General features: G+C 43.9%; 1 protein-coding gene and 1 long non-coding RNA gene across 9 annotated transcripts in view; both read right to left on the bottom strand.

The window, feature by feature from the left end:
- LOC310679595 (uncharacterized protein) overlaps positions 1-26,630 on the bottom strand; it is an 81,679-nt gene that overhangs the window by 3,479 nt on the left and 51,570 nt on the right. The window contains exon 4 of one of the 8 annotated variants that reach the window (XR_014512364.1): positions 4,501-6,189. The exons of 6 other annotated variants lie outside the window; for them this stretch is intronic. Coding sequence is in view for 1 of the 2 variants with exons in the window: in XM_083445133.1 (XP_083301259.1) it covers positions 7,474-7,487 (14 nt within the window). In the remaining variant the exon portion in view is untranslated. Of the gene's footprint in view, positions 1-4,500; positions 6,190-6,668; positions 7,488-26,630 lie in introns of those variants that run through there. One more of the 8 variants, XM_083445133.1, reaches the window with a different exon arrangement.
- On the bottom strand, positions 12,425-14,577 carry LOC310679638. Its single transcript, XR_014512429.1, has 2 exons — positions 13,929-14,577; positions 12,425-13,644 (listed from the first exon to the last, which is right to left on the bottom strand). It is a non-coding gene; the product is annotated as an uncharacterized lncRNA (long non-coding RNA).

The following is a 26,630-nucleotide window of genomic DNA, read 5'->3' as shown; positions in this document are numbered from 1 at the left end:
AAACCCAGAAACTGCCAGCTTTTGCAGAGATGTATATTGATTTCATCACACGGTATGTGGAATTCAGGTATTGGGATCAGAATATGGTTTTGTTAAAAGGAAAATAAAAACACCTCTTAAAAAAAGCCAAGCAAACTGCAGAGAGAGAGAGGGAGAAAGAGAGAGAGAGAGAGAGAGAGAGAGAGAGAGAGAGAGAGAGAGCGAGCGAGAGAGAGAGAGAGGGAGAACTATAATCACCCCTGGCTGTTGTAGGTCTGATAAACATCCATAGAACATATCACCACATGTGATTTCAAAAAGTCCACATGCCTTCATCTTCTGCACTGGCTTTTTAAAGAGGAAGCTGATAAACAAGAAGGTGTGTAGCAAGTTCTTCAGGAATCAGCCTGAAGCTAAGTAACAAGATTCTGATTTCCCCCGCTTGAATCACAGAAAAATAATGTATTGGTCACGCTACTTCTAAAAGGACAACACAAATATTCTAAAGAATACTTTTTGGATATCTGCCCAAATACACACAATATCTAGACAAAAAGCAAACTGTGTGTGTGTTACAGTGAACGCCCAGCATTTGGTTAATGTCAATGTTCAAAGCTGAATGTTGATAACATCTGGTGGGTTTTCTGAATATCTGGGCACACCAGCATATTTCCTCCCTTTTCAGACACCCTCAGGCAGGGGGAGCACATCCCGTTTCACCACCTGAGGCAAAACTGGAACATGTTGCCACCCCTGATTAATGCTGCCCCTGCCACCAACACTGTGCCCATCTTACTTGTGTTGTGTGGCGGCACCTGAGAAGCACCCATAGCGGCACTGACTTCCGGTGAGATCTGATGAGATCTCACCAAAGTCTCATAAGAGCTCATATGTTCCATGAGACCAAGGTGGGAAATGGTGCCACCGCTGAAGGAGGAGATAGTGGGAAGGGTGGTAGAGTTCAGGTGGATGACACCTCTGGGGCTTCTGCCACTCGAGGCAGATGCCTCGCCCTGCCTCATCAGTGGTCCAGACCTGTCTTCAAGTGAACATGGTTAATTCCTATTTAGGCAACACTCACTGTTGATGCTGATAATCACCTAAACCTGGATGGCGGAACCTGTGCCCCTCCAGAATTTGTTGGACTAGAACTCCCATCATCCCCAACTCTTGGCCATGCTAGCTGGGGCTGATGGGAATCGGTGTCCAAGAAAATATGGAGGGCCACTGGGTCATCACACCTGACCCAAACCATGGTTTAGTTGAGAGGTAGACTTCATGGTACACTCCAGATGCTACAGCTCCCATCTTTTGTAACCGCTGGCCATACTGGCTGGCGTTGAACATCTGCAGGTCACCACATTGCCCAGCCCTGGTTTAGTTATCAGGTTCAAGTTATTGTGAGTTTCAGGCTCATGTGATCCCAACTCGGTTCCTGGAGTGGAACAGAGCTCAGCCCTCCTTTAGGGGTCAGACAATTATTCAAACGGGGAGTGGGTCTGGAAATTGTGAACACCACTGCCTTTATTAAAGCAGCCCCCATTCAAACTCCCATTTTTGAGAGCCACCAGCCATTTACCAAAGGCTCAGTGAAAACTGGTTTTACAGCCTGCCTGGAACAGAAAAAAGGTGTTATTGTGAAAGACCCAGCAAGCCCCAGTCTAGGGTTGGTAAGCTGCTTTTGCCTTGGCAAGCCATGAGTCCTAGAGACCTGCGGGTTAAGCCCACCCAATAGCACAAAAGACAGCAACTTGCTAAATGCCCTTACATTATTCCTTTGTACTGACAGATTGCCCCCACCTGCAAATGGAGGTCCAGCATTGTAAAGTTCCTCTTTCCTAGACATGAAAATCCACCTAGAAGGTTACGGCAGCTTTCCACATTTTATCACCTCCGTAATACTGTGTAACATTATTTATCTGTAGATTTAATGCAAGTTCAGTGATCTTTAGAGATTAACACTGAGAAGCGTGATATTAAAAAATACCCAGAGGCTTTCAAAACGCTATTCGGAGCACAGAATTGCAGTCTCTTTTTTCCCCCCTGTCCAGTTCCTTTGTCTGGGAAGTGGCGTGGATGGCATTAATAAATCAAAAATTTGTTTTCAGATTCGTATCAAGGGCTGTGAAATAGGGATGAAATTTATAATACCCTTCTATTCCATAATTGTTTCTATACATGAGAGAAATGTGGAATCCTCACCACAACCACATCGTCTGCACCCTGTCTGCTCAGGGGGGCTTCCTTTTGATCCTTTAGTGTTTGGGAGCATCACTGGAGATCACGGTTCTAGTTCATTTAGAAGAGACTTGCGTGCAATGTAAGGCCTGCATCCTGATCACAACACTCTCTCACTCCACTTACTACCCTCTGGCAGTGACGTAGCATGGGTTGCCAGTGCCTGGGGCCACACGGGAGGCAGAAGTGGGAAGGAGGGAAATGAATGGAGTACACATGCACATTGAACTGCCTAATGGCATCTGCATCACCCAGGAGGTCACAGCCGCAGAGATAGGAAGAGTCATTCCATTGACTGGAGATAGCACTTCCTGGTTAGCATAGAGAAACAATTTCAAGAAAATTGCTTGCAAAAATGTGTACATATTTTCATGAGACCTTTTAAAAATAAAAACATCACAAACTGATGTGAAATTAGGACAGCTGAAAAGATTGGAAAAGCAAGAAACTGAAACGGACAGATTCCCTAATTTCTCATATATCATTAATCAAAAAAGCACAACTGTTTAATGACTACGCTTCAATCTAAATGAATAACATAAAACAGATTGAGAAGAGGCTATGGCAACATGAAACAGGAGTGGCCGGGTGGGTATCTGATGAGTGGGATTAGGACAGTGAACTTTGATGCAATAGTAGGGGTTAAACAAAAGCTATTTAGCAGTCTAGACGAAAATGTCTTCTTATTCTTGCTGATTCTCCCCATGTGCATTATTTAAGAAGATCATAATTATATATATACTGTATATATATCTCACCATACTTCAACTGGTTGCAGCCTGAGTGCCCCCCTGGAATTAAATCTTTTACATTAAAAAAAGAAAAGCAATCTCATATTAGAGCTGTCAATCCCACTGTGATATTAAGATATATTTAAAGACATTCATTTTCATGGTGCTGCATGCTAAGCTTCCCTTGCTGTCCCCTAATTCTTCACAAGGTGTGACAGCCTTGTGTTTCGGTGGTGCTTGGCAAGCTGCGCTTGAATTGCATTTCTCGTTTGCTCAAATCTACCACGGTTTCCTCTGTGCAATGTGGAAGGAGCCATGTGAGCTGGCCAAGAGGAACAGAGGCAGAGGACAAACAGCAGGCTGCACCTCTTCTCTGCCACCGCCACATCAATCTGTGTTTGCCTTAGACAATTGCCGATGGGAACTGGGCTGGCTGAATGAGCCAGAGGGCCGAGGCAGGGAATCATCATTTTGAAAAGTGATTTATGAAAATTGAGTAAATGCAATTGTGACAGCCATTTCCCCACTTCTTGTGAAATAATACTTAGATGGACCGACTCTTCAAAGTTAGTGGGGAGGTATTAATAAAAAAATCAAGGAATACAGTCAGCTGCATAAAGTGAAAGGTACTGAATCAAAGACACTTTGATCACTATCCCTCTGTTTTCCTGGCGTCTTGATGAGCCTCGCCTTCTTACTTTTAAGATCACTATGACATGCGCTGCTAAGAAGGTTTTTTTTTAATCTTCATTGCATTAAGGACATAAGAAGAGCCTGTTGGATAAGGTCAATGGCCCATCTAGCATATTCTCCAACATTTCTCCAATGAAAATAGGAACATCCTTTCCAACATCCTGCTATCCCAATGGCCAACCAGATGGCTACAGGATGTGCAAAAAAAAGGACCTGAGCATGACAGCACTCTTTCCACTTGTGATTTCCAGCCATTGGCATCCATAGGCATAATGATGATGATGATGATGATGATGGTGATGATGAAGATGATAATTTATTTATACCCCAGGCATCTGGCTAGGTTTCCCCAGCCAATCTGGGCGGCTCCCCCCAGAATATTAAAAACATGATAAAAGATCAAACATTAAAAACTTTCCTAAACAGGGCTGCTTTCAGATGTCTTCTAAAAGTCTGATAGTTGTTTATTTCCTTGACATTTGATGGGAGGGCATTCCACAGGGCAGGTGCCACTATTGAGAAGGCCCTCTGCCTGGTTCCATGTAACCACACTTCGTGCAGTGAGGGAACCACCAGAAGGCCCTCTGAGCTGGACCTCAGTATCCGGGCTGAACGATGGAGGTGGAGACCCTCCTTCAGGTATACCTTGGGTTAAGAACTTAATTTGTTCTAGAGGTCCGTTCTTAACCTGAAACTGTTCTTAACCTGAGGTATCATTTTAGCTAATGGGGCCTCCTGCTGCCACCGCGTCACCGCCACACGATTTCTGTTCTCATCCTGAAGCAAAGTTCTTAACCCGAGGTACTATTTCTGGGTTAGTGGAATCTGTAACCTGAAGCATCTGTAACCTGAAGCGTCTGTAACCCTAGGTGCCACTGTACAGGGCTTTAAAAGTCAGCACCAACACTTTGAATTGAGCTTGGAAATGTACTGGGAGCCAATGTAGGTCTTTTAGGACCGGTGTTATATAGTCCTAAAATGGTCCTATGGCTACTCCATAGTGACTCTGATAGAGGAGGAAGAAGATAGCAGTTGTGGGCAGGAGCCATTGATAACCATAAATTTATCCAGGGCTTTTTTTTAGTTGGAACTTGATGGAACACAATTCCGGCACCTCTCAGATGGGTGCCATAGCAATTATAGGAGAACAAGCGAGGCGTTCATGGTGAGTTCCGGCACCTCTTTTTCTAGGGGGAAAAAAAGCACTGAATTTGTCCAATGCTCTTTTGAAGCCATCCCAGTTGGTGGCCATCACTTCTTGTGGGAGGAAATTCCAAAGTCTTAACTATGTGTTGTGTGAACAAGGATTTTCTTTTCTCCATCTTAAGTCTTCCAACACTCAGCTTCAAAGGATGCCTACAAGTTCTAGTCTTATGAGGGTGCAAGAGAACATTTTCTCTATTCAGTTTGTCTGCACCATGCATGAGTTTCTACACCTGTTACAACAAAGAAACCAGTAATATAATGGTGAAATGTATACATTGATCAAGGCATTAAAAAGTGGCGCTTGTGAGTCCTTATGGTTGCGAAGAAACTTGTGCTTCAAGGTTGGAAAGGTGAAGACCCACCATCCATTCCTCAGTGGTCCTTCCACAGTTGAACATCTATCTTAATAATCAACAATCTCATTTGGATACCAATTTGGGTGTATAGTAAGTAAGATTGGTGGATTATTCTTATTGTTAATGGGAAATGACGTTGTCTCCTGTTTTCTGCTCTATTTCCAATTAAAAATTAGAAGAAAGGCACAGAGTTAAACAAAGCCTTATAGGCTGCTTGGTAGTAGTCTAACCCTCCGTCTGAGGTGGGAAATCCAGAGATAATTCCAACAGATATCTATTCTGCCTCTGCTTCAAGACCTCCAGCAAGGGAGAACACAGCACCAATGAGGGTGATTGATTCTATGGCAGACCTACTATCCAGAGGATTCGTCTAATGTCCAGACCTGGAAGGCTAGGCATGCATGGGAGCCAAAATGGAGGAAGAGGAATTTTGTGTGTGGCTGAAAAGCAACATCTATGAACAAAGCCACCATAATATTATTTATCATCACCACCAGTGCTTGGCTTACAATTTACAGGCCCAGATTCTTTGGGGAACATGAACAGCCTGAGATGTTCCATACCTATTCAAGATTATGCTCCCCAGCTCTCTCCCATCAGATCTCTCTGATGTCCAGATCAGCTAATGATTAAACTCAGCCTCACAACCACAACATGCCATATATGCCATGCGTCTACATGAAGGGGCCCTGCCTTTGATAGCTTCATTTTCTGAGTGCAGCAGCCTTAGTCTGTGCAGCATTTAGACAGCCAGGCCTTCCCTCTGTTAGCTGCAAAGGTGCGAAAGTCTTAGGCAGCTTGTCAAGGATGCTTTAATTCGGGGGTGGGGGTGGTGGCCTCTTGATGTGGTTGGACTCCAACTCCCATCAGCCCCAGCCAGCATGGGAATGAAGGGCGTTGTAGTCCAACAACCTCTGGAAGGTCACAGGTTCCCCATTCCTGCTTTAATCGAGGCCCTTTTCTTCCTTTTACTAGGCTCTGCCATTCTGAAAGTAGAAATTTAAAATGCTTTGGTTTGCGACAACTATATTTGTCTATATGCTGTGCCAGAATGATCATTGCCCAGCAGTATAGATTTCCAGCATCTTAGCATTGGTTTTTGTGTGTGTGTGGCAGTGGGATGGTGTTATAACAAGGCAAAATCTGGATAACTTTGTGTTGTTAACAAGGACCAGCTTGCCCTTGTAGCTTGCCTGCCTCTGAGTAATGGATCCACCATTCATTAACTATAATCTCAACAAATGCAGATAAAATTTAAGAAGGGGTGGCATATGAGGGACTAGCTCACTCCTAATATCATGACTCAGAACAGACTTCCCTGATTTATTTTATAAACTCTCTTGGGCATGGCTGTTCCAATAAGAAAGATGGAAACGACATCAAAGAAGGAGTAGACACAGTTAATTAAAATTAAAAAAAAACCACGTTTAGACACAATCCAGATAAGTTAAAGTTAATCTTAAATGTTTTCAAGACCCAACCATTTCAGTGGGAAAGATTTAACTATGTGCTTGACCCATGGAAACAAAACAGACCAAGCCCAGCATGGGAGCACCATCTAGTCAGATTTGTTTATTAAAAATGTCAATCATAATTCAGAAATGTGTCCACTGCAGTGCCCCATCTTTTTTGTGTGAGGCCCACAACATTCTGTGACCATTTTGTTTTAATTTTACTTAATCAAAGTGAAGGGGATTTTTCAAAAAATACTTTTGGGGAAGCTGTCCACTGCTATTATGCAGAAGTGCACGTCTAGCCAGATTTTAAAATAAGCAGACAGTGGTGAGGCTATATTGTCTGCAAGCTTTAATATTTTAGATGCGATACAACACAACCCATTACATGCAGATGGAATATGATGCCACTGTCACTAGGAAATCAATTAGAGAAGTATTGTGCAATGGCTAAAAATGCTCTAGCATCAAAAGGTCCAAAATTGCATGAGAATGACTTCTTGATTTTAGTCTGATCCTAAATAAGCTCATTTAGCAAGAATGTCCAGTGAACCCAATCAAACTTACTTCCCAGCAAGCCAACTTAGGCTTGCTATCGCTGTTTTCCCAAGAAGTATTGTAGCACAACAGAATGCCTCTTTACAGCACTGGGTTGACAAGTTCATGAATTTTTACTAGTTTTTCTGCACTTACAGTGTGTGTGCGCGTGTGCTACAGTGAATATCCAAAAGACATGGCTGTTGATGCTCACTTGTGTATATTGGTAAATCCAGACACATTTGGGCAATGTCCGAAAACTCTTTACATCATGAATATTCACTGGTATATATCTAAAAAGAGGTCAAACACAAATCAATTTTCTGATATATATATAAATGGGATTGTCAGTATAGTGGTACCACAACGCTTCAGGTTACATATGCTTCAGGTTACAGACTCCACTAACCCAGAAATAGTGCTTCAGGTTAAGAACTTTGCTTCAGGGTGAGAACAGAAATCGTGCTCTGGCGGCGTGGCAGCAGCAGGAGGCACCATTAGCTGAAGTGGTGCTTCAGGTTAAGAACAGTTTCAGGTTAAGTACAGACCTCCGGAACGAATTAAGTACTTAACCTGAGGTACCACTGTATTCACAAAAATGCCAACAGTCAATAGTCACTGTTCTATTTCAGACAATCATGGTAACATAAGGGTAGCCAGAGCCAGAGGACCCAAATCCAGCTCTGAAGAGCAGGGACAGATATGCTGTGGCTAGACCACAATTCCCATCATTCCAGAAGACTGGACATGGTGGCTGGAGCTGAAAGAAGCTGGAGTACAACAACAATGGAAGGGCCATAGGTTCGTCATACTGCTTTAAAGGCTTCCCATCTTGTTGATGTTAGGCATGGGCTTACAGTACATTTCTGGGCCTAATCTACAGTGCTAGTTTTAACCTATGAAACCTTCCATGGCTCTGGACCCCAGTTCCTTATGGAACACATATTTCCATATCAGCCTACATGGAGCCTGAACTCATCATTGGAAGACCTCCTTCAAAGTGCCATCATAGAGAGTCTTTTCTGTGGTGGCCCCCTGTTTATGGAACACTCTCCCCATGGAAACCCACCTGGCACCTACATTTTCATCCTTTTTGCATCTGCTGAAGACTTTCCTCCCTCTCCCAGGCATTTGATTGCTGTACTTTTTCTGTTGCTTTGGAGAGCACCTTTTCATTGGCTATTTTAACTGGTCAGTTTTTCTGGGGATTATACTGATGTTGTCGTGGGAGAAATGCATTTTTTAAAAAACCCCTCAGTGCATTGTCACTTTTTAGTGCTGTCTTAAAATTTTATGCACTTATCGTATTCATTTCTTATATATTCATAATTAGTTGCCTGGGGTCTCTTTTGCATAAGGTAATGAATGGTAATCAATATCTACTTTCTGCACCACCTTTTTATGAATGCAGGCTAAGGCCACATTGTAACCAGGAAGGAAATGTGAAAGAAATGCATATCTTTAATATTGCAATTGTAATATTTTGCCCAAGAGGGGGCAAAATCCAGAATCTATAATGAATAAACAATTCCTGTTTAATCACAGAAATGCGTCATATCATTATTCTGTTCTCACAATTGAAGAGTCACAGTCTAAATGTGATCACAGATCTCAATAGCCACTGATGGCTATTATTCAGAATTGATGAACTGAGGCTTTCAAGTGAAGCAGGAAGCAAAATGCAGTGTGAGATGTACCTCTCAATCACAGATCTCCTTCCATCATTGCCTCCTGCAAGTCACTGCATCAAATGTTCCTGCTAAGGTGATCTCCTGCTTTTGCTGGGTTTATGATCAGAGGTCTCATTTTGGGTCCTGCCACAATGCCCTTTTTGACGACCTATGTTGATAGCAGTGGTGGTGAGGCATTTTTTCAGCGCACACAGCAACTGCATCCGAGTTGCAGGAGCAAAATTGCATGACTTGTGGCCCACAAAGCCAAACAAAGCCTAGCAGCTATGTGCAGTCATACCTTGTGTTGCGTCCGCTTCATGTTGCGTCTTTTCGCGTTACGTCCTACGGCAACCCGGAAGTACCGGAACGGGTTACTTCCAGGTTTCACCACTTGTGACTGCGCAGAAGCACTAAATCGTGCTTCACACATGTGCAGAAGCGCCAAATCATGCCGCGCGCCTGTACAGATGCAGCGCTTCGAGTTGCGGGCATTTCACGTTACGGACAAGCCTCTGGAATGGATCCCATCCATAACATGAGGTACCACTGTACTGGAGTCCACCAGGAGCTCAACAAACTGCCTGTCATTTCCCCCAAACTAGTTGTGTAGAACGCTAAAAATGAGAGAGGTTATTAAGCAGGCCATGATATATGGCGAGCAATTCATCCTCAGAATCTACTGGATGGCTCACAAGTCTGGCTGTGCACAGGTTACTATCATAGAGGCAACTGCCTGCCAAAATCCCAATTTGGCTGAGAGCTCATCAATATGTCACAGTCTCCATCCCTTTGCAGCATGTTCCTCTCTTCTGACTGGCTTCCCTTCTCTACAGATTCCAAACTGACCTTCAGTCGCAAGATGCTCCTGATGTGAGGTTCTACCCATCATACTGTCACTTTTATTTTTACATTGGAATGTAGGAAGCTGGCAGGAGTCTTCCCCCATTTTACCTGGCAATAGCCTTACCTGGCATCGAACATGAGACCTTTTGCATGCAAAGCATTGGCTCTACCCATGAGGTTACAGCCCTTGTAATTTTCACTTTTCATTTCTATGTCCTGCCTTTCATCACAAGAGATATTGGTGCCTCCCTTTCTTCTCAGGGCTTATGGTCCTGTGATGTGCTTAGAACACAGCAGAAATGGACAAAATATATCATAACATGTACCCCAGAGCCCAGCTGAGCCACTTGTGACTCTCCCAAGTTTTGGAACAGAGGAACGCAGGAAGCATTTGAGCACAGAAAGTCAAACGCTTGGCCAAACTAGCTCAGTGTTGTCTAACTGGTAGCATCTCTCCAGAGTTTCAGACAGGGGACATTCACAGCCTTTTGCATGCCAAGCAGGTGCTCTGCTATTGATCTACAGCCTTCTACAAAAAGCAAGCTGAAGATACCTGAGGATGAACAACTCTGTCAGGTTCAGTTTCTCTCAGTTTCTCATATTTCCAATCTTAAAATTGGTTCATCACCTTTCTGCACCGCTTTGAATTTGTTTAAAAAATCCTCACAAAAATTGACTGGCATTTTAGCACCTATTTCTCCTAATACACACATTTTAAAGCTACTAATAACACATTTGTGCTCATTTCCCCCTAATATGTGCATTTTTGGGTGCACAGCCTTTGGACAGAGAACTGCTTTGCAGCTTTCAGAGAAGTGCAAATCTTGATGGATAGCTGGAATTTGGTCTGTGTGCTATATTAGAAAGTGCAAATTAAAACGGGATATCAAATCCAAACTCCTCCTCCTCTTCTTCGCTGTATGGCAATGCCAAATCTGCTTAAACTCCCAGAGGCTAAATTTCACACAGGAAGGACTACATTAGTCATTCCAGCTCAGTATTGCCTGCACTGACCACTAGACATTCTCCAGGGTTTTCAGGCAAGAGGCCTTCCAAGAGCTGTCTGGAGATACAAGGAATTCTGGAACCTTCCACATGCAAAGCAACAGCAGTGGTCAGAAGCACAGCTGTGCTTACCTGAGCTCCTACCACCGGTGTTGCTGCAGATTACCAGGGAGGAGAAGAGGAGGGGTGAGACAGTGGTGAGGTTGGCATGGTGCAAACGCTCTGGTGGAGCCAATCCAGAGCTCCCAGCGGTGCCTCTACACCATGCTGACCCCCCACCCTGGTAATCTGCAGTGATGCTGGTGATGGGTAAGCAGTGCCGCACCACCGCTGCTGAGAAGCTCTGAGCTATGGTCACTGAGCTATGGCCCTCCATGTTTCGCACTATGGAGGAAGAGATGTGCTTGTGGGATTTCCTTGCCTCATCTTTCAAAATGACTTGCACCTTGGTGGGAATGTGAGGAGTGTCATTTGTTGCCTCTTCTCCAGGAAGCAAAGCAGTGGCCTCACCACTGAGCCATGACCCTTACCCTAACGCTGAAGGCAAGGAAGAAAGTCTTTGTTCATTAGGCAAACGTTAATACTTCTATTTACAACTGGAAATGCTCCAAGTGATTCTTTTTCTTTTTCTTTTTTTATTGTCCTGAATTTTGAATGTTATCAGAAAGGTACTCTGAATTAGGAAGTCACTGCTCAAATCCCAGGGAAAGCGATGCGCGCCAATAAACGATTTTAGCATGTTGTAGGTTTCTTTTGTTTCCATCGCACAAACGCCCATCTACCGAGCTTTGTGCTTTTGCCTTTAATGAAATGATTAGCCCCATCAGGTTGGTGACCTGCTACAATTAAAAAAAATGATGGGATTCTGTTCTCCACCCCCCAAATTCAAATTCCCACCTCTTATGAAACAGAATCACTTCATCTTCAAATGTTAACATGTCATACTAATGATAAATCTTTTCTGCTCTGGGGGAAAAAAAAGAACACTTCACTTCTTTCACATCAGTTACTAGCTGGAATATTGGAAGCTTGAATTATATTTTCGCAACATGATTTTGAGGGCCACTTCATGCATTACGTTTGATGACATGGAGATGATTAATCTCAGAGCTGGACAAGGAGCCTGCTTTGGGGCTAACTAAATGCTAAGCATAAATGTGTGCAAGAGAAACTGCTTTTTTTTCTTTTCAGGAAAATCACCCTAGGGAGGGGAGGATTTTGAGTGCAGAAATGGCAAAGGAGGTACTTAACCCATTCCACACCCATACTTTCTCTACGTCATGCTTCTCCCTTCGTGGATCAAAATGTACGTTGAATCATTTGGGGCAGAGAAATTACTTTTCCACTTTGAGCCACCACTTCTCCAAGTTGTACAAAGGCCAGAGAAGAATGGTGTCAGGGTTGTGTGTAATGTGTCATTTGCCCCTCTGAAATGGAGGAAAACAGCATTGCTTGTGGCTTTCTCAATCAATGAAAATAAATTGGGAAACCTTGAGTGGCTTCCTGCTGCATGCACTTCCATTGTCATTCATAGATTTCAAGATACAGGGAAGCAAGGCAACTGATTAAACTAAGTTGCCTTAAAGAAAGAGAGAGTATTTGTTAAATAGGCATGTTTCACAACACATCTGTCTGTCTGTCTGTCTGTCCATTTGCCTTCTACCAGGACCCACTTTGCCAACACAGGGAAAGTTTGTATCTGAAAAGGGAAAGAGACTGCAAGGTAATTCAGCATATTTGGGGAATTGGTAACCTTTGAGGAAAGTCCTCAAACACTATCTTGGATATCAGTGCCTTTGTGAGATCAGTACTCATCACACCAATTGGCTTGCAAAAACCCCCAAACAAACACATTCTAGATAACAGGGATGGGGGAGAAAATTCTGTTCAGTTTGCAGTTTAAGGCAAACCTTCCTAATCTGCACTTTTTGGAACAATGCAGGAACTAGCATGCCGTTGCCATTCAAAACTTGCACTTCTCCACATGTTGAGATGCAATTGTCTAAGAAAAAAGTGTACAACAATGCATATTATATATAGAAACCTATATATATATAGTGTATATATAGAAACCTGTGTGTGTGTGTGTGTGGTAAAATTGCACGTATTAGGAGAAATGCACACTAAATGCTGATGAACTTCCACAAGGACTTGTTTGTTTCCTTTAATTGCAAACCAGTGCAGAAATGTGGCGAACTGAACTGAAGATTGGAAAAAAGAGGAAGCAAAATAATGGTCAGATTCGTGCCTCCTGGGTAGATAAGGCATTAAATGAAATGAAAGTGAGGCTACCATGGGCTGGAGTGGGTAGCTAAGAGAGAAAAATGTGGAGAAATTGGGGGCATACATTTGTCCATATCCTGAACTACAGCTCCTATTTATAGCCACATTTTCATAAACATTCCCACCATTTGATGGGAAAATTGTAACCAGTCTGACTTGCCCTCGTTTGTGCCAGGTGGTCCTTTCTTACGGCTGATGAAGTCTTAATTTCATTACAAGTTTCCCACTCCACATTTGAGTCTGCGCTCTCTAGCTCTGGAGTCACCTCAATACTATTTTTCAACAGGAACTTTTACTACGCATGATCGTAGTAGGTTGAATCCAGCAATAAACTTCTGAACTCCCACTAAAATCAACAGTGGCTGAGAATAATAGACCTAGGTGAGGACTGCGAGTTATTTAACCAAAGCCCTTGCACCAATAGTGTACTATGGCGAATGGGATTATAACGGCCTATTTTGTTAGTTATTAAATACTGATAGGGAGTGGCATCTCTCTTTTTCCAGTCAGAGGCCCTGAAAGTCAGGTAGAAGTTCCACTATTGCAGCTTCCAAAAGGGTGTCTATTTGATTTCTGCCTGTCATTGAGCTATTCAAAGCAGTGTGCATGCACACGAAAGCTCATACCAATAACAAGCTTAGCTGGTCTCTAAGGCGGCAGGGTGCGCTCCTGTCGTTCGGTCCCAGCGCCTGCCAACCTAGCAGTTCGAAAGCACCCCCGGGTGCAAGTAGATAAATAGGGACCGCTTACTAGCGGGAAGGTAAACGGCGTTTCTGTGTGCGGCTCTGGCTCACCAGAGCAGCTTCGTCACGCTGGCCACGTGACCCGGAAGTGTCTCTGGACAGCGCTGGCCCCCGGCCTCTTGAGTGAGATGGGCGCACAACCCTAGAGTCTGTCAAGACTGGCCCGTATGGGCAGGGGTACCTTTACCTTTAAGGTGCTACTGGAAGGAATTTTTTTATTTTGTTTCAACCTCTGGAAAGGTAAAAGATGGCAAAAGCCCTAAATGTAAACAACTGTTGCCTTCTTAATCCTTTGCAGCCTTCATTGCACTGTGGCAACATTCAAAGCCACTTAAATCTCATCAAATTTGTATTCAGCTCAGACCCTTTTAACATCTATATTCCAGGGACGTCCCTGATTTAGAGAAAATGTCCCGGTTTCTGATTTGATCACAGAATGTCCCGCTTTTCCTTAGGATGTCCCTTTTTTCATTGGAGAAATGTTGGAGGGTATGGGGTTATCCGACTCCAGAACTGTCTGAAGGCAATCCTGTATAGGGAAGGGGGTTTTTTATGTTTAATGTTTCATTATGTTTTTATATATGTTGGAAGCCGTCGAGAGTAGCTGGGCAACCCGGTAAGATGTGTGGGGTATAAATAGTAAAACTATCATTATAGAATGGGATGTCCCCATTTTCATTGGAGAAATGTTGGAGGATATGCCTAAATGGCCTTGGCCCAGTATACCTGAAGGAGCTTCTACACCCCCACCGTTCAGCCCGGATGCTGAGGTCCAGCGGCGAGGGCCTTCTGGTGGTTCCCTCACTGCGAGAAGCAAAGCTACAGGGAACCAGGCAGAGGGCCTTCTCAGTAGTGGCGCCCGCCTTGTGGAACACCCTCCTTGTCAAAGAGATAAACAACTACCTAACATTCAGCAGACATCTGAAGGCAGCCTTGTTCAGGGAAGTTTTTAGTGTGTGACATTTTAGTGTATTTTTGGTCTTTGTTGGAAGCTGCCCAGAGTGGCTGGGGAAACCCAGCCAGGTGGTCGGGGTACAAATAATAAATTATTATTATTCAGTGCTTCCCAAATAGTGGAGTCAATAAGGTGAGCTGTGGAAAAATCATGGAGTCACTGAAAGAAAACTAAAGTCAACAGATAGCAGCAGCAAATAAGATAAAGCAGCAGCACTACCCTGTGAAAAAGCTCCAATTAAAGTGCCTGGGACAACTAAACAGATTTTAATGACTTGCCTGGTGCTAAGCAATGAGGTGGCCTGATGGGCTTCCTTCAGGAACATAGCTCATAACGCTACGGATAAAGCTCTGCCCCTAGCGTCACTACATCTTTCTTCTGCAAGAGAAGCTAAAACCTCTCAGGGGTCCACCCTAAAAATGGTGATGCAAGAAGCAGCTCTTACAGCATGACACAAACGATAATGTTTCATAAAACAACAGGGCTGTTTTCCTAAGCACGGCACACTTAATTGGACATGGAATCCATATTTCCTTTTTTAGGGCTCCTGAAGGGTCTCCATGCCTTGGGGCGGAACTTGGGGCTCGTTGCCATGGAAACGTGTGAGATCATATCACCCTGCGGCAAAGGTTTCCTGTTCCAGCTGCACTTTATTAGGTATTGCTTACAGGGGAAGAAAAACCTGCACCATAACAGCATCGTCACGGCACATGTGGTTTATTTGTTTGTTTGTTTTAACTGGATTCCGGAGGTGGGGAACGTCTGGTCTGTGAGCTGAATGGGGCCCTCAGGACCAGTAGCAGGCCTACATTTTAGGGGCCCTCAAGCTTGAACTGTTATGGGGCCCCTTTGCAACCAGCAACGAGGTCTGGGTAACCACTGTTATCTTCTTCAGTGGGGTTGTTCTAGAAAAAATGGTGCTGGAACTAAACATGAACACTTCCCTCAATCGCTTAGAAGAGAGTTCTAGCTGAGAAAAAAGCCCTGGTTCCATGACAGATCACCACACGTTTACAACTTCAGTGCTACTGACGCTAACTTTGGGATTGTTGAAATACATGCAACAACAACAAAATTGATTTGTGTTGCGCAACCCAAATTGGGTCTACTAGACCCTAACATTTTAAGCAATGTGGACTATAGTCACTTCTGGGGCCCTTCGGGATTAAGGGCCTTGAAGCTTCAACTTTATTAGTTTCATAGTAGATTTGTCCCTGCTCAGGACTCTTCCCCAAACCATGCCCCTCAAGGACCCTTCCCCATGTCATCCTTGAGTATTCTGACCTAGCTGGAGTGTTTTTTGAGCTCTGATGATGCCTCTCTTACTTGCCTGGATAGACGATGGAGAGAGATGCACATGTGGAAATGTGAGCCTACTGTACCTGTGGCATGTGAGCCTACTGTACAAAGGTTACCTATGTCGCTCTGTCCAGTATTGCTTCTTGCCCCACCCATCACTTCCATGCGGCCCCCAGAAGGGTTGCCCACAAAGGAATGAGGCCCTCGAGGTTGAAAAATGTTCCCCACCCCTGAAGAGGGTCATAACCTCCCTGAATTCAGTTCTGATCTTTTCTGCTCGTTTTAGAATAGAGTAGCTCCAAAATAAATATTGGACAACATTTGAGACGTTCTGTTTGCCCCATCAGATGATGGGAATCCAGGCAGAATTTGCTCCCATTTTCCAGGATAGCTCACCCTGGCACTTTGGGAACCTGTGACAAAACAAAGGTGTCTTTCCCAGCACAAGTGTTACCCTGCTGGAGATAGGCCTGTTGTTGTTGTTGCAGAAGAAGGAGCTCTATACAACTCAGCTATATAACAACAGAAAGCTATACTAATCATTTCACTCTCTCTCTTTTCCCCCAGCAGTAATTTTAATTTAAGGCACTAGAGGAGATGCAATTTGGTACGATTTAAGAGCTGCATTTGTATCATTATTTCCACTCTCCTGAATCATTACTATTTCAGTAACAGCTTGGACGGAAGCCACAATCTGAGCAACTCTACCAAAACCCTCCTTATCGCCATGTGCGCACCCAGCCCCATCACTCATTCTACCACCGTAGGCACAATTGGTTAAATCCGTAAATAAGCTATTGATATACATCTTGGGGCTTGTACGAAAATCAACAGAGATACTTCAGATATAGCCAAACATAATTAAGGCGGCACTCCTCAGCATGCTTACTAAGACACAAGTCCTAGTGAATTCAGTAGGGCTTACTGCCAAGTTAATCATGTTTAGAAAGGGACTCTGCATCTTTTTGGCACCAGGAAAAAACATTTTTATTTTCAGGGGCATTTGGACAGTATCAATGATCCAACTTTTAGTGACTGTTTCTGGTGTTTGTTCTAGGTAAAAGGTAAAGGTAAAGGACTCCTGGATGGTTAAGTCCAGTCAAAGGCGACTATGGGGTTGCATAGCTCATCTCCTTTTTCAGGCTGAGGGAGCCGCCGTTTGTCCACAGACAGCTTTCTGGGTCATGTGGCCAGCATAACTAAACTGCTTGTGGTGCATGGAGGACTGTGACAAAGACTCTCCTCCTGCAAAAGAGGGGAGTGGTTGTGGGCGGGAGCCGGTCTCCGCCTCAAGCAGGGGGCGTTAGCCCCCTGGCTCCCACTCACCTGGCTGGCGCACCATGCCCCACGGGCAGGCACCCAACCAGGTGGCTTTGAAGGGGTGTGGACAGCAGCATAAAATCGCTGCCGCGCCAGCCATGCGGCCTCACTCTTCGTCGTCCCGTCGCGAGTCACCCACATTTTCGTGTATTCTGTCCGATGCCTGTGTGGCGGGAGGCCATGGCACGACCCTCGGTGACATCAGGGGAGAACTTATAGTTGGATTAGCATCAACAGGCTCCACCTACTGGTGAATAAACCCCCCTTTCTAGACTCACCCCTCTCTGAGTGGGTGGAGTCAACTGACGTAATCCAATGCCTAAGCCAATACCTTTTCACTTGCTGTAATCAATAAAGTTGTGGCCTTTTCTTGCCCATTAACCTTATATCACGTGTCCGTGTGTTTTCATTCCACTATGCGGGGATTGGGTCCTCGAACCACAAGTGCCAGAATGCACAGAAATACCGTTTACCTTCCCACCGCAGTGTTACCTATTTATCTACTTGCACTGGTGTGCTTTCAAACTGCTAGGTTGGCAGGAACTAGGACAGAGCAACGGGAGCTCACCCTGTCAAACACATCTGAACCGCTGACCTTCTGATCTGTAATCATTGGGTGTGGGGTGAATGTTCTGTGCTTTGGGTGATTTGGGGTATTTCTGCCTTGAATTTGGTGGGAATGTTTTATGATGTCGTTTTGTATATTACTTTTCTTGTAAATTCCTTTGGGATGTGTGAAGCGAGAAATAAAACCAACTTTAACACTGAAATCCTATGCATGTTCACCTGGGAAAAGCCCCATCTAGAAACATCTCACTGAGTTCCAATGGAAGGGCCATATCAGTAATCACTGGTAGATAACAAGTTTTGCATGTAGAAAGTCCCAGATTCCTTTATATGTATAATAGGGACAGGGGTTCCAAAAAAGATGCCTAATTTATTTATATACTGTATGTGACAACAGCAGCTAGAATATTATATGCACAGAAATGGGGAAAAAATAGAAGGTTCTAACAAAGGAGGGGTGGCTTTTGAAAGTAATGGACTAGGGGGAAATGGCAAAGCTGACAGCGAAATTAAGGGATCAAAATGATGAACTTTTTGTAGAAGAATGGAGGATTTTTCATGGACTCTTTGAAAAAGCATTACAGCAAAATGAAATCACAGGCAGGATATGGATAACAGCAACAGAAGAAGAATGACAAAGTAATTGCAATAGAGAAACATTTTGTAATAAATAAAAATATAATGCAGTAGAAAAGCTTTGAGTAAAAACATTATGGAGGGAAGGGCGGGAAGTCAATGTGTGAAATAATGTAATTTTTGGATTTGACAGTTATTGTGGAAATATTTGAAAAATTCAATAAAATTGTGTGTGTGTGTGTAAATGAGAAAGTCTCAGGTCTAATCCCTGTCATCTCCTGAGTATCTCCAATACTGATCTAGGTGGACCAAATGGTCTAACTTTGTGTTGGGTACTGAGCTATGACTGTCTGCCAAATTGCTCGTTATTTAATTTATTCTTATTGCACCTTTATTGTTATGGAGGAATAGAACAACCTTTATTGTTACGGAGTAATATGTGGGATTTGCTTACCTGAGATACTAAAATAACTCACCTTGCCTTTTACCATTACTATTGATGCACCTGAACTGGAAGGGGAGGGGTAGCATTCGCTGCTTTGCCTCAGGAAGCAAAATTTCTTGAGCCACCAAAGTTCTATCCAGTTGCAAAGCTGTGCTTTAGAGAACCTATGGTGTTACAGTACAGTGGTACCTCAGGTTAAGTACTTAATTTGTTCCGGAGGTCCGTACTTAAACTGAAAATGTTCTTAACCTGAAGCACCACTTTAGCTAATGGGGCCTCCTGCTGCTGCCGCGCCACCAGAGCACAATTTCTGTTCTCATCCTGAAGCAAAGTTCTTAACCTGAAGCACTATTTCTGAGTTAGCGGAGTGTGTAACCTGAAGCGTATGTAACCTGAAGTGTATGTAACCCGAGGTACCACTGTATATAAATTCCCCACTCTGGTCAGTGACCGAAATAAGTTGATTCATTTATAAATTGATGGCATAAAATTAAAGAACTATTGAAATGTCCTAAGGAATATATATATATTTTTAATTCAATAGCAAAAAATGAAGCCAGTCACTTACGGATTGTTAGCAAGGTCAGGTATATGGGAGCAGAAGGATCTGCAGGAGAATGACACCTATGTCCCATAAGCCTTGTGGATTAAACATTGTGGCAATTTGGGACCTAGAATGGGGGCAACAGTTATGCTCAGTCGCTGAGAATATTAATAAAGTGCAGGAACGAAGGATAACAAAAGAGTACAGCAGCAGTTGGATGAAATACGCTGGGCACTCTAGAGCACATTTTAGAGCAGGACAGCAAACATGGTGGCCTTCAAGTGTTGCTTTACTACAGCTGCCATCATCCTTGACCATGCTGGCTGAGGCTGACAAGAGCTGTTGTTCAGCAAGAGCTGTGGGGCTCAGAGAAACAGCCTTATGGCAGCACTGAAAGGTTCAGTCTTTACAGAGGCATTTCAGGTAGAGAGAACCTTTATTCTCCTTTGCAGGGCCTTTTTTCCAGCTGGAACTTGCTGGAACTTAGTTCTGGCACCTCTCAGGTGGGTGCTATTGCTGTTCTAAGAGAACAAGGAAGGCATACGAGGAACCATACGAGGAGAGAAAATGCCCCTGTGGCTTTGGGCAACTGGAAACAACAGAACACGCCTTTTTTTCACTGCCAAGACTACACAGCTATATGAGCTAGGTTCATCTTACCTAAACTACAAAAAATCCCAGGTCGCACAGAACAACTTTATATCTCCCTGCTACTTCCAGATGAAAACCTAGATGTTACATACTCATTTGCTAGATTTTGCGCTGTCGTGATGGATATTCATCGAAGGATGTTTTGCGCCACAAACTAGGCCCAAAATGTAAGAGCTGTGCTCCTTCACACTCCCTCCCCTATAGCTACTTTTAACTGTTTTGTCCTTGTTTCTATCTTTTTAAGTATGTATGATATAATCAGATTTAGTTACTAGTTTTTATCCCTTACCTCTTTTAAGTCTTATATGTTCAGTTTATCAGTATGTGTTATCTTATGCTGGTCTGTGACCGAAATAAAGTTTGATACTGATACAGGAAGGCGTTCATTGTGAGTTCTGGCACCTCTTTTTCCTAGAAAAATAGCACTGCTCCTTTAGATTTTGCAATCCCCCCTCTCCAAATTTTGTGATACAGTTATTGGCTCAACCCCCCCCCCAAAAAAAAATTCCCAAAAGCATATTTTAGGATAATATACATTTAGAAATGTGTGCATAGATGATTGATAGATAGATAGGTGACATATAGATAGATAGACAGATAGATAGATCGAAGATGTTTAGGGGTATGCGTCCCCCTGTGTCTCCCCAGAAAAAAAGCACTGGATGGATGGATGGATGGATGGATAGATAGATGGATGATAGATAGATAAAATCCAGTTGCAACTATGCTTTTATATATGGATTCTCTTACATACTTTAAAAAAGAGGGGGGGAAAGAGCCACAGCTTAATGCCTAAATGGAACTAGAGAAGCACATGCAAAACTGAGTCCGACTGTAAACAGACTGATCTGTCTCTTCATCATCCCAAGGTATAAGATGCATCCCCCACATACGTCAGCAGCCATTTTGTGATTGGCACCCACGGTACTGTCTTACTAGGTGCCCATTGTTCCTTTGGCCTAGGGCCCCATTTGCAATGAGGGGACAACGACACTGAGACTGCAGAAGCAATGCATTTCATTATATTGCCACCTGCTTCTTTTACTTTCCTTTCGGTGTCCACTGCTGCCGTTTTACTGTTGTTGACTTATTTGTTCTGAGGCGTTTCATTTTTGTTTGGGTTTTCGTGCCTGTTAATTTTAATGGCAATGTATATTGCCTTGGAAGTTGAGCCGAGGGAGCAGGGATGTTTTTATATCAATTGATCAATCTGATAATAACTGGTGTTTTAAAAGGGGACATTGTGATTTATGCACACTTGTGCCCATCGTAACAGATGTGATAAAATACGAATTTGTCCTCGGGTTTCTGAACCTGGGCCCAAACCATTTCCTAAAATGGCACCCTTTGTGGCACAACGCCAGCAAATTGTCAAAATCTGATTATTTATCTGTGGGGTCTACCTGGGCTGATTCAGATAGGACTGTATTCCGCAGTGAGAGATGAAACGCTCTTAGGAGCCAAGCAGTTTTGCACCACCCTGGGGCTGATTTTCTCCTTCCCCCGAATAAGTCTTGGAATAGGATTGTATATGGAGGTAAGAAAGGGTGATGTTCCCCTGGTTATTGATCAGCATAATAGCCTGCCAGAGAGATACAGCTGGAGCTGATCTGAGCTGTGTGCCACACAGCAGTTGCGCTGCTGGGCCCGAATGAAAGAGATGAAAAGATGGCTTTAAAGCTCTCTTGGCCCCCGACCCAATTTGCTATTACAGAACAGGACAATCTGTAAGGGAGAAGAAGGAGAGAGAGAAAAAAACCCACTAGCTCTTGGGGTTCTTTATTGCCTGTGCTTGGCATGTTCTGTAATGCCGGCTACACCATTGCGGCTGCAATTTACTATTTAACTGGGAAGGAATCCAACCAAGGGGATACCAGCTGGAGAGCAGCATTTATATCAATATTGGAAGCCAGTGATATCCCTGAAGGACCCCAGGGGCTCACTGTCCATTTTGGAGCAGGCAGAGCCATGCCAGGGACGAAAGAATTTTGCTGCAATTGTTAGAGGGGGTTTTTTGGAGGAAGGGGGTGGTAATTGCAGCAGCAGTTCTGGTGGCAGTCCAGACACAGAAAGCTAAATTGACACAGCTCCAGAGCTGGGATAATATCCCTGAGTAGAAAATTGGGCTTGCTCTACTCAGGAGGACAAACCCTGAGATGAACGATCGCAATGTGATCCGACCAGAGTCCAAAGCGGAGGAAAAATGTGTTCTTACTCTGGCCGCTTGGTCAGAAGAGGCAGCTTTCATGCCAGCGGTGCAAACAAACAGAGGGCATCCTTTGCTGTAGAAATGATTTTATAGGTCCTTGTTTCTCAATTTGATCCTTCTACATGGTTTTGCAGGGTTTATGGAATTTTAAGCATTCTGACTTGCCATTATTTTTATTGATTATGGTTTAGTTATTCTTTATTGTAACTGATAAGTGTAAGCCATTTAATTATTATTTGCTGATATTTAATTTCACTGTTTACTCTTATGTTCTAATGGATTGCTGGCTATTGCTTTATTTGATACAATATGTTCTTTTAAAAGTGTAAGGGTTTAGGGAAGAGGCATCACATAATTGGCATGACCAAGAACTTTTGATACAGATCCAATGAGTACTGTATTTTTCGCTCTATAAGATGCACCAGACCACAAGACGCACCTAGTTTTTGGAGGAGGAAAACAAGAAAAAAAATATTCTGAATCTCAGAAGCCAGAACAGCAAGAGGGATCACTGCGCAATGAAAGCAGCAATTCCTCTTGCTGTTCTGGCTTCTGAGATAGCTGCACAGCCTGCATTCGCTCAATAAGATGCACACACATTTCCCCTTACTTTTTAGGAGGGAAAAAGTGAGTCTTATAGAGCAAAAAATACAGTACCTGATGCAGATTGGTACATATCTAAGGTTTACAGGATGGTCCCATGCATCAAGGCTGGGGAACCTACCGCAATTCAGAGGTCACACACTCACAAACACACACCCTCGGGAGGTTGTGGGCTCTCCTTCCTTGGAGGTTTTTAAGCAGAGGTTGGATGACCATCTGCCGTGGGTGCTTAGCTGAGATTCCTGAATTGCAGGGAGTTGGACTCTACAATTCTATGATTCTATGACATACACACAAAAAAGAAAAAAGGAAAGGGGCGAAATCCACACTCCAGAGGAAGCCCTGACAATAACAAATGTGCCTGATGAAGACAGTAACTTGACCCCAGGCCTTACAGGTGAGTAGGCGATTCTTCTGAGGCCCAGGTGATTAATGATCAGTGTCCAAGGCCTAATTGACCTGCTTGCTGGTGTTCATGAAAATTAAACTCCATGGCAATAATGTTAAGTTCTGGCAAAAATGAAACAAAGCAAAAACATTTGAACATCAAGCCAAGCCCAGATAGGGATGTAGAGTGAAAGGAGAATTGCATGCCTATCTACTACGCTCATTTTATTCTGATTTGCCAGCTGGTTGGCTTTATATACACAGGCGATCCAACAAAGGACAAATGGGCTTCTACTAAAGTGGATGATGGAAGCAGGATCTGTTCTGTTTCCTTCCGCCTGGGCTGTGCTTTCCTATGCCAGTCGTCGGCTAAATGGGCTCTTATCTTATCCCTCCCCACAAATGCAGTAGGAATATAATGTGGTAGCTAGAGAATTGGGTGTGGCTTCAGTCCAGAGTCCCAGCTCAGCCACAAAGCTTACTGGATGGCCTTGGGCAAGTCAACATCCTCAGCATAATCTACCTCAGAGAGATATTATAAGGATCACATTATTTCTGTTTCTGCACATGATGGTTAATTGCTATAAACCCCTTACAAAGCTCCACGGGCAATTCAGGCTCTTTGTAATTGGGAACAGACAGGCAAGGCATGCTCAGTGCGCTCCCTTAACCTGGAAGAAGAAGGGCACAGGATCTCAGAATCCTCTCCAGCTGGTCTCTGATGTCTGACTTACTAAGGTGCCCCTTGCGAATGGCAAATGACTGACATCGCCACCCTTCATTTTAAAGCAAAATAAAATGGCCTTAGCAATGACAGCAAAACCAGCCAGGCTGTTTTTCTTCTGCTCGACTGACAATCCTGGTACATTTCAAACTTGAGGCTGAAAGCAGTGAGATCTGCAACAAAATGTTGCAGTGTATCCTCACCACCGCAGAGAAATGGCCTTGGGCAAGTCACCACCCCTCAAGGTTTTAGGCAGCTAGGTCCACCTCTAGGATATCATAGCAGTCAGGGGTCAAGCAGGCTAATTCAATTTCCACACCTTCCATAACTTCCCCACATTGGATGTGTTACTTAAAAGACCATAGCTCCTGGAAGTCAAGGAGCATGCTCAGTTCTCACTAGGGTGTTTTGGCTTTTCAAAATCACCTTTTTATTGTTGTTTTGCACTTCTGCATACCATGGGGTTTACCCCAGCAACCAGGTATCTCCCTTTCATTTCTCAGTGGCACCATTTCGGCTTCGCTCTTGTTGAGAGATTGATCCACTCGTTTCCGAAACCAACCTTTTGCTTCCTTTTATAATTATTAAATGCATCTATACATGACTGACATTGTCTCATCCTGCACCGCCCCCCCCCCCCACACACATCAACAACAAGAGATCTTAGGCACTGGCCTGCACATCATACTCAACAGCATCTTTCGATAGCCTAATTACTTAAGAAGATAAGAATCGCTTTGCTGAACCAAGGCAATGGTCCAGCATCCTGTTCTCACAGTGACCACCTAGATGCCTGTAGGAAGCCCACAAGTTCCCTAATATAATATGACAAGTGGGATCTGCAGCAAAATTTTGCAGCCTATCCTGATTTCCTAGGGGGTGAAATGCTTCTGTTTAGCCAGCCATGCCCTAGTATTCAATGACTACTCAGCATGTTCATGTTAGGAAATTGTTCCGTTCCACCTTAAAAGGGTCAGGCATGATTGTTGTGTATCACATGCCTGTTTACTTCCAGCTTCTTGCTGGGAACTTCCGTTTGTATATAGCTTTTGTATTCTGGCTGTTTTCCTGGACACAGAGGCAAGCAGTCATGTTTTTCCTTTGTTCTGATCTATGTTGAATAAAGCTGTAAATATGCTCTCCTGTCTGCATCCTTTCGTTGTGGAGACTCTGCTGAAAGGGTGTGCACGAGTCTTGGAATGTCTCTGAGGCTTGTGTCGCTAATTGACTGATGCTGTTCCACGGGAGATCAGTGATCGTCCAGAGACGACTGGGGGCCTGCCTGATGCCTCTGTCTCCCTGGCAGTATCCCAACAATTCAGTCCTCATTGGGATCTTTTGAATTTTTTTGCCCTGACCAACATTTTTGTACTTCCCCAGTCGTCAGGATCCCCCCGAGCATGCTGATGTTTTTCTCTTGATCCTCAATGCTCCCACCCACTTCGACTCCAGTCCTGTTGACATTCACCACCTGAGTTTGCTGTTAGAGGAAATGATGCAGCTACAGGGCACTGAAGAACACTACAGCACCAAATACATTATGCCCAGATCTGTCTATATGTTTATTAGCTTGGACACAATGCAACCATCTACTTGGCATGAACTGTGGAGGGTTATAGTGGCTGACTGTAGACTACCTTTTAATAAGTAATTTTAAAAGTTGGCAACATTTGGTTTACAATTAACAAAGGGTGTTTGTGTGTGTTTTAAATGATGTAAACTAGTTCTAACAGCCTTATGGGCTTGTAAAACATTTAGGCGAAAAACGCCACAGCTAAAGGGGACTGTTGTTTACATCATGCCATGCTGACCCAGGGATACAACAAAGGACACATGCACTAGGAATTAGATATCTAAAGGCCTGTGCAATGTTCTATTGGAGAATAAAATATCAGGGGGGCAGGTAAGCCCTGCCCCGTCTAATCGATCACATGTTTTGATGCATGCACACTATTTGAGTGACAATGCCCATCAACTTTGGAGGGCAGCTGCCCAAAGTTTTGGGGGTGCAAAGCCCTCTCAGCCCCTAGGAGTTGGCTCCTATGATTGGAGCAGACTGATTGGAGCAGACTGACTGTTCGTGGGAGGAGTGGGATCACACCTGCTGGTTTCACTCTTATCTTTTTCGCACATACAGCATGCAGTTGAAAGGGGCTTACATGCATTACAAACTATGACTAGGCTCTTTCTAGTCAATGATGGTGCTTTTTGTAAGGCGCCGATCACACTAGCAAGAGCTTATGTGCATGCAGTGTATGGGGTGCTTGCTCAGGGATGGCATCCGCACCCAGTATTCTGTGGGCGCACTAGTGCTTGCACTTGAAGTTTGCTTTCCCAATCCTTCCCGATACTGGTTGTCTGAAATTTACCAAATGGAAGCACTGGGAGTCAGGGCAGCATTCAACGAACACGTCCTGTCAGCACAAGGATCTCTGCTTGTGCCATGGGACCTCCTCCTCCCTGCCGCCACCTTGTGTGCCTGGGCCCATCCCCAAATCTGCTCCAGATGGTTGGGAGAACCCCTGGAACAGATGTACAAGTTGGCAAAAGGAGGAGAGAAGGGGAATGTTCTGTTGTGCAAGCAGAAATCCTTGTGCTGATGGAACATT

Source organism: Podarcis tiliguerta (genome assembly GCF_965153285.1).
Source record: "Podarcis tiliguerta genome assembly, chromosome: 6".
NCBI lineage: Eukaryota > Metazoa > Chordata > Lepidosauria > Squamata > Lacertidae > Podarcis > Podarcis tiliguerta.
Note: the sequence above shows the minus strand (reverse complement) of the source record. Positions and strands in the feature narration are given on the sequence as shown.